The sequence below is a fragment of the Candida jiufengensis genome (assembly GCF_024610255.1).
Source record: "Candida jiufengensis strain CBS 10846 chromosome Unknown scaffold15, whole genome shotgun sequence".
Taxonomy (NCBI): domain Eukaryota; kingdom Fungi; phylum Ascomycota; class Pichiomycetes; order Serinales; family Debaryomycetaceae; genus Lodderomyces; species Lodderomyces jiufengensis.
The window spans coordinates 87,852-100,559 of record NW_026261565.1 but is presented as its reverse complement, the minus strand read 5'-3'; the positions used below and the strand labels follow the sequence as shown (position 1 = coordinate 100,559).

At 25.0% G+C, this 12,708-nt stretch overlaps 6 protein-coding genes across 6 annotated transcripts; 5 read left to right on the top strand and 1 right to left on the bottom strand. All coding sequences in view use genetic code 12, as the record gives it.

The window, feature by feature from the left end:
* Positions 1 to 130: 130 nt before the first annotated feature.
* KGF54_005178 (uncharacterized protein) lies at positions 131 to 1,078 on the bottom strand (the record flags this gene model as incomplete). The annotated part of the gene is made up of 1 exon (XM_051765948.1): positions 131 to 1,078. The coding sequence occupies one exon, from the start codon at positions 1,076 to 1,078 to the stop codon at positions 131 to 133; it is 948 nt and encodes a 315-aa protein (XP_051617810.1).
* A 2,477-nt stretch (positions 1,079 to 3,555) lies between these two features.
* Positions 3,556 to 4,182, top strand: KGF54_005177 (uncharacterized protein; the record flags this gene model as incomplete). Its single annotated transcript, XM_051765947.1, has 1 exon — positions 3,556 to 4,182. One exon carries the CDS (start codon positions 3,556 to 3,558, stop codon positions 4,180 to 4,182), a length of 627 nt encoding a protein of 208 aa, XP_051617809.1.
* A 103-nt stretch (positions 4,183 to 4,285) lies between these two features.
* On the top strand, positions 4,286 to 5,229 carry KGF54_005176 (uncharacterized protein; the record flags this gene model as incomplete). Its single annotated transcript, XM_051765946.1, has 3 exons — positions 4,286 to 4,451; positions 4,551 to 4,820; positions 4,901 to 5,229. The coding sequence occupies 3 exons, from the start codon at positions 4,286 to 4,288 to the stop codon at positions 5,227 to 5,229; spliced, it is 765 nt and encodes a 254-aa protein (XP_051617808.1).
* Positions 5,230 to 6,996: 1,767 nt separating this feature from the next.
* Positions 6,997 to 7,707, top strand: MED9 (Med9p; the record flags this gene model as incomplete). The annotated part of the gene is made up of 1 exon (XM_051765945.1): positions 6,997 to 7,707. One exon carries the CDS (start codon positions 6,997 to 6,999, stop codon positions 7,705 to 7,707), a length of 711 nt encoding a protein of 236 aa, XP_051617807.1.
* A 355-nt stretch (positions 7,708 to 8,062) lies between these two features.
* On the top strand, positions 8,063 to 9,001 carry KGF54_005174 (putative rhomboid protease; the record flags this gene model as incomplete). The annotated part of the gene is made up of 1 exon (XM_051765944.1): positions 8,063 to 9,001. One exon carries the CDS (start codon positions 8,063 to 8,065, stop codon positions 8,999 to 9,001), a length of 939 nt encoding a protein of 312 aa, XP_051617806.1.
* A 551-nt stretch (positions 9,002 to 9,552) lies between these two features.
* Positions 9,553 to 12,222, top strand: KGF54_005173 (uncharacterized protein; the record flags this gene model as incomplete). Its single annotated transcript, XM_051765943.1, has 1 exon — positions 9,553 to 12,222. The coding sequence occupies one exon, from the start codon at positions 9,553 to 9,555 to the stop codon at positions 12,220 to 12,222; it is 2,670 nt and encodes an 889-aa protein (XP_051617805.1).
* Positions 12,223 to 12,708: the final 486 nt, after the last annotated feature.

Sequence of the window (12,708 nt, the reverse complement as noted above, 5' to 3'; positions counted from 1 at the left end):
ATTGCAAGAATGTTAGAGAAAACGAAGTGAAACATAAAGTCAATCTAATCATTTCTTGGACGTTTATTTAGAGTAGTAGAGATATTTATAGTATCACTGTGGTAGTCAAATAACCATATTATGTATAAATTTATTTATAATTTTGTTTAGAATTTGATATTAAATATTGATCAGCACAAGCTTTTAAACCTAAATTAAGATAACAATCATCTTTAGTTAATTTTTGTCTAGTTAATGGATCATATTCATTATTACTAAGATGTTGAAATAGCCATGATCTTTCAAATGATTGTCCCGAAGGTGTTATAACTGGATCATGAAATATATTAAATGAAATTGGATCACATAAATAATCTGGAGGTTCTTCATCATTTAAGTCTTCTTCTTCTTCTTCAATTAAGCTACCTTCAGATTGTGTACTAGAATGATCTTTTGAATGATACATTTCAAACATTTCTATTAATTCTTTAATTTCTGTATTGTATTGAATTGCATGCTCAGTTATGGCATGATCTAATACTGATTTATCAACATCTTTTGATAGTATTTCTTTTAATTTTTTTTCATAATCAACTTGTAAAAGATAAACTATTTTATTAAAAAATTTATTAGTTTCATTGAATCCTCGCAGTTGAGTTTTGGTATCATTATTAATATTATTATTATTATTATATTGAATAGTTTTTAATTTTAAAATTTCTTGATATATTTCTTGTGGTAACAGATACAGTTTATAACTTTTTGCCTTTGATAATGACTTGATATATGTTTCATTTAATAATTTTAAACCTTTTTCTTTTCTTTTATAACAAAAAGCTTGAGTTAATGCATTATAAAAACTTGCATCATAATTATCTTTATCTAGTTCTAATGCAGTTGTACAATCATCAATAATTTTTTTCCATTGAATTTGACTTGGATTTTCAACATTCTTTAAGTTTAAGTAATATGCTTTTGCTCTACTTGAAAATAATTTTGAATTATATGAATCATTCTTTATAGCTAATGTATAATAATTTATAGCTGATGGATAGTTTCCTTCTAACATCAGTTCTAATCCCTTTTCTTTATACAGCATTATGATTTAAAAAAATTTTGATTGATAAGTAAGACTTGATAAGGCGTTGATGGAGATGATGGTATGTAGTAAATCAAATGACAATGATAATAACTATATTCAAATCCATTCATGTATAATGTTAATGACTGTTTCAAATGATTAATTAAATTCAATTCTAATAAATAAATTTCGATTTCATAAAATAAAATGAGAGAAAAAACTACAGTAACAACCATTAACTTATAATACAATATTACTATCATTCAATACATCAATTATATAAATTATTAAATAAATCAGTTACAAGCTTATGATTTTAATTATAATAAATACATAATAATAATCATAATAATCAAGTTTAATTCAATTTTGAATGAACGAAAGTATTTATTCCAACAATCACAACCAAAATGATAATCATATAATTAATAGTACTTCATCTTTGTCTTTAAATGACAATAATTCAAAATTAATAGAAAATGCAAATACAACTGCTCCAAATACTACAATACAAATAAATCCAATTAATGATATTGATTTTAGTAATTTAAATAAAATTAATACAAGTACTTCACAACTTTCAAATATTAGTGCTTCAACAACTAAGTCAAAAGGTTTATCTAAATTATTTTAAAGGAAAGGATCTTTAACTAATATAGTTGATAAAACTTATTTAGGAGCAAATTGTATTGAGGTAGATTCATTATTTTGTTTTTCTGTTTTAGTATTAAATTCGTTGGACGTTTTTTAACTCAAATTTAGATTACATATTTTCCTGTGACCACCTTATTCTAAATGAACTAGCTCCGCAATATAAGTACGCTCTACTTAAATTTATCGAAACTACATCGGTGGAAATTCATCTGAGATGATTGATCTTCAATCTCTATGAACCAATTATGACTAGTTGTTATCGTCAAAATGAATTACACTGTTTATTACAAAAGTATTAACTTGCACTTAGTAATTAAGAATCTAAGAAGTAACGTAAAATAAACGAATGTTTAAAATTTGATGATACAATAAAAACTTTGGAGATTATGCGATCAAAGAGTAAACGAAAATCAGAATTCTACGTCGAACTTCTCGCTAATTTAGGGAGAAAAATTTACTCAATTTACCCCAAATTGACGATTAAATAGAAGACCATTTATAATTTACAACTCTTACACATAAAACTGTTAGTGATCGAGATAATAAAAAGTAGTAAAAATTGGGATACATCAACCCCTTAATTTAAAACCAGTATTACCAGTGAATCAGTTTTAATAATAACTGCAAAAAGAGTGAAAAATTTAGATTTTTTAAATTTTGCATTGAGTTTGCATCATTGTTAACGATGTAGTTGAAATCAATTGACCAAAAAAAGTGTTTGATAAACAAAGATTTATTACTTCAGGCACAATTTCTTCAAAAGCTGTGCCTTTGATGACCCCCTCTTTAGATCTTTAATGTTTTAGTATTGATTTGAGAAAGCGATGAATTAAACTAATTTCGAAGACTTTTCAATTTTGATCAAATGAATAACCAACAACTAAATTTAAAGAGATTAAAAACTACAAATTTGAAAATATCATAAATTTTACATATATTATAACCTATATAAACACCAACAAACAAAAACAAGTTTTAGTGCAGGATTAAAGCATTCAACAAAAAATAATTCTAATGATAGTTTAATCATTAAATATTGTATTAATTATAAATACAAACACATAAAAACAAATCATAATCATCAAATTAAAAAATTTGATAACTACAACATGAATCCAATTAACAACGTGACATACCAATTAGAAAAGTTGAAGCAAATCCGAATACTACTGCAGCTGTCAAAATAAAAGCTAAACTACATCAAAATTGGAAGATGACCATGTATCAAAATATTAAAATTATTATTTTAGTTTTTGCCATCCATTTTTTTTATTTTTTTCATTTTTATAAATTTTATTTATTATTTGTTATTATTATTAATTATTATTGTAGTACAGATGTTAGTTTCCAATATCAGTTTTAATAATCTAAATTGGTAGCTAGTACCCTTACTGTTTTTTTCTTAAATCAACATACATTTAAATTATATAAACTATTATATAATATAGTGTGTATGCTGCCCCTCTAGGTAGAAGACGATCACCTCCGATTGACTTTGGACAAAACTGTTATAGCCATTGAATAGTAACAATGAGATGAGATTGTTTTACTCTATATAATGATATAATATTACACAAAAACCAAAATTAATTGAATTTTCACCAGTTCAATTCTTAGCTCTTGGTAGTACAGTATTTACATACATTCAATATATTAATATTTGATTTGATTAAATTTATATGAAAGAATAAACAACAGGTATTAACAATTCACTTATAATACAATATTATTTATTATTCAATAGATCAATTGTATAAATTGTTAAATAAATCAGCTACAAGCTTATGATATTAATTATAATAAACACATAATAATAATAATCAAGTTTAATTCAATTTTGAATGAACGAAAGTATTTATTCCAACAATCACAACCAAAATGATAATCATATAATTAATAGTACTTCATCTTTGTCTTTAAATGACAATAATTCAAAATTAATAGAAAATGCAAATACAACTGCTCCAAATACTACAATACAAATAAATCCAATTAATGATATTGATTTTAGTAATTTAAATAAAATTAATACAAGTACTTCACAACTTTCAAATATTAGTGCTTCAACAACTACATCAAAAGGTTTATCCAAATTATTTTCAAGAAAAAGATCTTTAACTAATATAGCTGATAAAACTTATTTAGGAGCAAATTATATTGATGTAGATTCATTAAGTTCAGATCGTGCAATTGATTCCTCCACTACAAGTCAAAGAAAACATTCATCATTAAGATTAATTAAAAAGAAACAACAATCAACTACTGAAACTATATTGAAACCAGAAACTTTAGACAAAAGTCCTTCTTTACTGGGTAGTGTCAAATCTAGAAAAAATTCAATTAATTCTCCGGTTACTAGTATTCTGAATTTATTTCATAAATCATCCAGTTCCAATAAATTAGATGGGAAAAACATTGATGATCAATTATATTCTGGTCAACTGAGAACTGGAGGCAAAGCTATCTAAATTTACAAATCCTAATTTTACCAACGATGAAAATCATGGAATAACAGATCACAAATCTTTTTTGGAAATTCATAAAAAAATAACAACACCAGCTGATCTGTACATGCAAATTAAATCAAATGAACATAATCAACCAGAACTAGGTTTGGGTATTGTTACAGATCTGGACAATAAAGTTACAGATAAAGAAGTTGATAGAGCCCATAGGCAGTTTATGCTATTATTTAAACATATCCTTACACCATCAACTCAAGGTCTATTTGATTATGGTTTACAATATCCAAATACTGGTTTTCTTTAGAAGAGTTTGGATTAATGATGAGAGATCATTTTAAAAAAATTAACAACTGGAAAAGAGCTTGTGAAAGAAATAAATCCTAAATCAATCAAATCTAAATCTAAATATTACAAGTTTAGTGTGAAACATCACAAGGAATACCAACAAATGAAAGAACAAAATGATATGGAAGAAGAAAATTTTACAATATTAAAAACTGAAGATGTTATTTATGAATTGCTGTCAATGCTTAATCAAGGTTTGCAATATTTAAAATCAGATATGTCAAAATTAATTAAATCAGAACTACTTCATAAAAATAAAAAACAAATTATGAGTGAAACTGAAGACTACAACATGAGTGGAATTTATTGTCAAAATCATGGATTTATTATAATACAAAAATTAGATTTCAATTACTTCAAATATTAACACCATTAGAGTTTTATTTAAACAATCATAGTGAAGAAGATACTTTTCAAAGTGAATCTAATTTGCCAAAATTTGATGAATTTTTATTACAATCATTTTATATTTTATTTATTGGTCCATTTTTGAACAAGAGAGATTATAAATATTTGCAAATAGAATCTCAAGATTTGCTTTTTATTGGAAAAGATGAATTAGTTAAAAGAATGGAAGTGATTGAATTAAATATTGAGTGTCATAAACTTTTTGTTGGTACAGAATGTCATCCTGAATATTTATCAAAAGTTTTAGATCCTTCAAGACCAATTTTAGGTTTAATTGATGCCTTTGCTGTATATTAGATGAGATTTTAAAAAGTGATGATTGAATTATAAAGGTGAGTTTTAAAATTGTAACAACTACTGAATTTGCTTTTATACTAATTTCAATAGATTATAAAAATATAAGGTATTTTTTGTCATAATAACTAATGAGGAGTGTTTGAGTCATAAGTTTGTTTAGCGTCCTTATTAAATCTTATTTTCTATTTGTTGTTGTATTAAATTCGTTGGACGTTTTACAATTCAAATTTAGATTACATATTTTCCTGTGACCACCTTATTTTGATTAAAACCAGCTCCGTAAAATTGCATAATAAGTACGCTCTACTTGAAATTATTGAAACCACATCGGTAGAAATTCATTTGAGATGATTGATTGTTAATCTCTATAAACCAATTATGACTTGTTGTGATCGTTTAAATAAATTACACTGTTTATTACAAAACTATTAATTTACAATCAATAACTAGAAAGTTTCAGAATTTAGGAGGTTAAAATCAACGAATGTTTATAGATTTGATGATGCAATAAAAACTTTGGAGATAATGCGATCAAAGAGTCAATAAAAATCAGAATTATACGTCGAGCTTACCGCTAATTTAGGGAGAAAAATTTACTCAATTAACCACAAATTGACGATTAAATAGAGGACCATTTATAATTTACAACTCTTACAATCAAAAATGTTAGTGATCGAGATAATAAAAAGTAGTAAAAACTGGGATATATCAACCTCTTGCTTTGAAACCAGTGTTATTAGTGAATTTCAATAATGACTGCAGAAAGAATGAAAAATTTAGATCTTTTAGATTTTGCATTATTTTTTGCATCGTTAACGATATAGTTGAAATCAATTGACCAAAAAAAGTGTTTGATCAACAAAAAATTACCACTTCAAGCACAATTTCTTCAAAAGTTGTGCCTTTTTGATGACCCCCCTTTTTGAATCTTTATTTTTTTAGTATTGATTTGAGAAAGCGATGAGTTAAACTAATTTCGAAGACTTTTCAGTTTTGGTCAAATGAAGGACCAACAACTAAATTTAAAGAGATTAAAAACTACAAATTTAAAAAAGATTAAATACAAAATACATTATTTATTACATAACATTGGATCCACACAATAGGGACAACCTCGAAGAAAATATAAAACAATTGTGGACAACCTAGAAACGCGGAACTGGTTTGATAGTTGAATCATTAATTATTGTATTATGTAGAAATACAAACACTTAAAAACAAATCATGTTCATCAAATTAACTAATCTAGTTTGATAAATACGAATTGAATCCAGACTAGATGAATATCAACGAGATACAAACCTAATTTGCCGGTATGACAAATGAAACCAATATTGATGTTTATCAACGTGATAGTTAAACCAAATATTAAGTCAAATTAAAATAAAAAGGTGACCTGAAAATATCGTTCGAGTTGAATGTGATCTGAAAATATCGTTCGGATTATGCATCTGAAGTAATTAAAAACAGAAAGTTAAAAAAAACATGTATTAAATTTATTATTTTAAATTTTGCCATCCATTATTTTATTTTTATATTTTATTTATAAATTTTATTATTTATTTTTGTATTATAATTATTATTATTATTATTATTATTGTAGTACAGATGTTAATTTCCAATAATAATTTTAATAGTCTAAATTGGTAGCGAGTATTTACAAAAACCTTTACATTATCAAAAAAAGAAATAGGTAATAGAATACAAGTTTCAATTACACTTATATACTAACACAACCTCATCAGTTAAATTAATAATAAATTATCAATGACGAGTCCTCTAAAGTCAGAATCTCCAATGTTAGGAGAGATAAATACAGGATCAACCCCATTTGAATTGCAACAACAACCGGATACTTCAAATATAAATATAAATAATAATGAGAATAACGGTACCAACAATGATGATGAACAATTAAGTCAACTAAATCTAGAACAAGTTCAGCAATCGGAGTTTAATAGTATACTACCTCAAGATATAATTGGTGGAAATGATTCTGGCTCAATACAATATCTAGATAGTGGAACTACTGTACCAAATTATGAGAATAATACATTTGAGATAAATAGTGATTTAATGGATATAGATCAATTACCTACTGATTTACCACCAACTCAACAAGATCAAGAGGATCCTTCAACATCAGCACTTAAACAAGAAACAACTGAAGACCAATCACAACCACAAGAAACAGAAGAAGATCCAATTTCCAAAATTAAAAAGATAGAATTATTACCAAACTTATATACAATATTATTTGATATTACAAAAGGTACTAAATCACCAAAAGATTTTAATAATTTATCAAGTGGGATTAGATTAAAAATAAATAATCTTAAGAACCATATAAAAGAAATTGATGAAATTCAAATCCCACCTAATTTAATGTTAGAAAAAATTAATTTAATTAATGAAAATAACATTAAAAAACAAAAATTAATTAATGATTTAAGATTAAAGATTAATGAACAATTTTAATAGATTGTATATTTAATGAAGTTAATGAATAATGATGATCTCTAATCTAAATATTGTTATAAATTTCTTCGACACTTGACAAAATAGATTGAAGTATTTCATATTGAATTATCTTTTAATTAAATTTAGACTAAAAAAAATCATTTCTAGAAACTATTAAAATCAAAACAATTAATTTTACAACCAATTTATAGTCCAAGAGGTTTAGTATCCAACAACATATATCTATCCTATCAGCTGAGGTTTCAAATATTTTAAATAAGCTCTATAAATCACTACATCAAGCATTGAATAAGATTGCTTCTTCAAAAACAATTTCAACTACACTTTCAACAACTACAAATTATTAAAAAAAATGGAGGGATCAACACCATCACTATTACCATTTCCAACATCATCAATGACTTCTTCATTTCATCAATTCCCACCAACATATGAAACATTGAAAAAAACACCAGCATTAACAGCAGGATTAACTATTTTTACATTAATTTTATGTATATTAAAAAATTCATATGATATTCCAATGGATTCACTAATATTATATCCAAAATCTCCATTAGATTTTAATTTAAATGCTATATCACTTTATTGTTTAATTCATGTTAATTATTTACATTGGTTTTTAAATATTTTAGCTTTATTTACTCCATTAGCAATATTTGAAAAAAGACATGGTACAATACATACAGGGATTACATTAAATTTATTAACTGTTATAGCTGCTATACAATATTGTGTTGTTGGATTATGGCTTTATCCAGAAACTGGTGTTTTAGGATTATCAGGAATTGTATTTTCATTTTTAGCATTTATGGCTTATCAAGAACATCAATATAAACCAATTTTAACAAATTTCCAATTAGGTGGATATGATATTAAAATATATACTTTATTAAGTCCTTTTTTATTTGCTGCTTTATTTTTCATTATTTTCCCATCAAGTTCATTACCTGGTCATATATTTGGTATTACAACTGGTTATTTATTAGCTTATGGTTATATTAATAAATTATATCCACCTTCAAATATTTTATTAAAAATTGAAAAATTTTTAGCAAAAGGAATCTCAAAATTAGAACCTTTAGTTACTTATTATAAAGAAGATGAAGCTATTAATATTAGAGGTGTTAAATATACTCCTATTTTGGTGGAAGAAGATATTGAATCAGGAACTAGCAATAATGGTAGAACAAGAGGTACAAGTACCAGTATTGGTGCAAACACTCAACCACCTCAAGCAACAAGATCTGCTTCATATGTAAGAGAATCAAGAGTATTGGGAGAAGCATAATATATTCAGAATTTCATTTATTAAAATATGGAGGGAAAATTATTTTATTTTATAGATGTTTATAGATGTTGAAAAAATTTCAGGATTAATTTGGTAAAATTATATAAATACATATTATTCATGTACAAATGTTATCTGGGACACCGATATAAATACATATTAATAGCTAAAATATACATAATTGTATATATGTATCATTAAAGCAAGTGTAGCCCCTTATCATTCAGGTGTTAATGATGAGACTCTGTATCAATTTGTTTCTTTTAATAAAACCCTTTTATTATCCTCAACGGTTATATTAGTTGGTGCTAATATATTAATACAGTACATACATTAAATTATAAAATATGGAGAAAAAAATAAACAAAGAGAAAAAAAATTAAATTTTCAATTCTAAGTAAATTAATTATCAACCCATAGAGTTAATCTCAATTTATTAATTGAAAAAGATATTGAAAGGTTATATGTAAACTCGTTTAAATAATTAAATTAATACTCCCAACCAATAATTGTTAAGAACATAAGTCTCATAATTAATTTTCTATTTAGCTATGCTAAATTCTCAAAATACAAATGGGGAAATAAATAGTCAGAATAATAATAATAATAATTATAATAATGGTTATAATGAAGAATCAACCAAACTTACTAACGAAAATCAAAATAAACCTACAACATCAAACACAATGAATTCAACGACCAATGAAGAACAAAAAAGCAAGAAAAAGAGAGGTAAATTTAAAAATAAACTGTATAAAAGATCCCACAAATTACATCAACAAATAAATCAACCCCAGATTAATAATAATACTACTTCCTCAAAAGCACTACCTACACAAGAACAACAAATTGAAAGTAATAAAACTGAGCAATCTGTACAGATTGATCCTATAATCAGTCAACAAGCTACAACCACAACAGAATCACCTCATTCTCCTAATGTTTCAACTCAAACTCAAACTCAATCACAATCCAAAAAACCAACCATAACTCCTCAATTGGAACAACCTCCAATATTTCGTGAATCATCCAATGATAATAATCATCAAATTTATAAATCACCAAGAAAAGAAGCATTAATGAGACATAAACAAAATAATGGTCATAATGATACAAAATTAAATCATTCAAATCTAAGAGATAATTTAAAATCTAAAAAAGATTCACAACAATCACCAAATACTCGCGCAACAAGTACAACTACAAATGAAATTAATCAAGATCAACAACCTATAAATTTACAATTGGATGAAAAAGTAACATTATTCAAATATAAATCATCCAAAATTTTACAATTAAATCATAAAAATGACGTCAATGGTTCTTTATTAGCTCATGGGGAATTTGAAATTTTTCAATTACATAATGGAGATATTACTTATTTATCATGTGGTGGTAAACTGTTTATATATCCATTATTACCTAAAATTAAAATACTAAGAATTGCATTTAATACATTTTTAATACAGCTCATCAACCCAAAAAGGTATTGGAAAATTTTTATAAATAGTGATGAAAAAAATGTTATTGAAATATTACAGGGAACTTTGGAAAGAAATGTAAAATATGAAAATGAATATAAATTTGAAAATACTTTAATTAATGGAAATAGTAGTGGTAATGATTTAATTGATGATGAAGCAATTCAAACCTACGTCAGAGATGAACATAAACAAATAGAAGAAGAAGAAGAGGAAGAGGAGGAAGAACAGCTGATTTTTAAACAATTAGATATGAAACCAAAAGAATTAATGGAAGATAGTCCAAAAACTTTGAATTTTATATCATCATCATCGGCAAATAATATTATTGATAATATTATACCAGAATCACCACCTTCTGCACCAATCTCACCAACTCAAGATGTCATAAAAAATTTCGAATTAAACACACCAGTTAAAATTCACCAACAACAACAACAACAACAACAGCAACAAAATCATAATCTTCATCCTTATTATGCTCCAACATCTTTTAGTCAACCAGCCTCGAATAAAGTTAAAAAACAGTCGTCACTACAATCATTGAACACAAACATCGCATGTTTTGATATGAGTCCTAAAAAGATTAAACAACCAGTTCCCAAAAAATCAGCACAAGTTCATCATCTACAAAATCCATATCAAGGACGTAATATTATAAATTCAAATCAATATAATCACAACGGTCATCACAATCACAATCATCATCATCTTAATAACAATTTTATACCAATTGATGAAAAATCAGAAAGTTCAATGGATTCATTACTAGATGAATTTGAAAAAACTTTGACAAAATCAGTAAAACAAAATAAATTAGGTGGTGCGACATCAACAATTTATTCAAAACCTCGATCAATTCAACATTCAATTACATCTCATCATAATCCAATACCATTATATTCAAGAGGTAAATATTTTGATGCCAATATAGAAAAAGATGAAGAATTTGATCCACAAATTAATTCTTTAAAAGAAAATGATGAATTAGGTGAATTTCCAACTTTAAATAATGAATTTAATAAATCACATACTTATCAATATCATCAAAATGATGGATTACATTCAATAAGAAGTAGAAGATCATCAAGAAGTGACTTATATACTAATGAAAGTGGATGGATGGAACCAAATATAAAATCAAATTTAATTTTAAATAATTCTATAAATGGTAATCAACAACAACATCAACAACAACAAACTTCAATAAATGGTAGTGGTAGTATCAACAATATTAAATCAAAATTACCAAAATCAAGATCAAATCAATCAATAAGTAGTTCAATTTCAAATTCTCAATATTATAATTTAAGTAATATTTATAAATCTGTAATTGGTCAAAAATTACATAATAATAATTACCTAAATAATAATAATAATAATAATATTAATATTATGGATCATCATTCAGTTTCATCAGTTAGATCAATGTCAAGATTACCACCAAGAACTACATCCAAACAACCAATAGATTTAAGAAGACAAAGTTCATATTTAAATTCAAATCTAAATTCCACTAAAACTCCCAAGAATCATAATGTTAGCGGCAAACAATCGCTAAATTCTACAAAACCAAATAATAATAATCAAAATTTAAATTCAAAAGAAATTTATCAATTATTAAGTTCTTCATCAACTAAAGATTTGAAATCTCAACAAACTAATAATCAATCATATCAAAAACAACAAAAATCAATACCTAGAAGTACAAGTTTTACATCAAGATTATTTGGTTGGTAAAACAACTAAAAACACTATTACTACAAAATTCCTATTTATTAAAATTTTTAATTCTCACTTTTTATGAAATATCTCATATTTTACTTAATGAATTCAAAAAAGATTTGCCTTTTTCAACCTATTTATTATTTATTAAATTATATATTATTTACATGTATATTGTTTTATTTATTTATGTTTGTCTAATGAATTTGAAAGTCTCATATATACAAAATGCTCATACCAATCTTGTAAATTGCGTTGTAATTTACCCCAGATATTAAAAAATCAATTTAGTAATAAAGTAATATTGTGTATAAATTTGATAATTCAAAGCTAAGAAGAATAAAATGTAAATTTATATATGTTTAAATCCGATTGGGACTTATAGGATTTAAGGTACATTTAATAACTATTTTACTTTATATACAGTACTAATATATTAGTATTATAATAAAAATCATATGCAATAGAACTTACTTAGTTTAATATTTAATAAAAGAATAT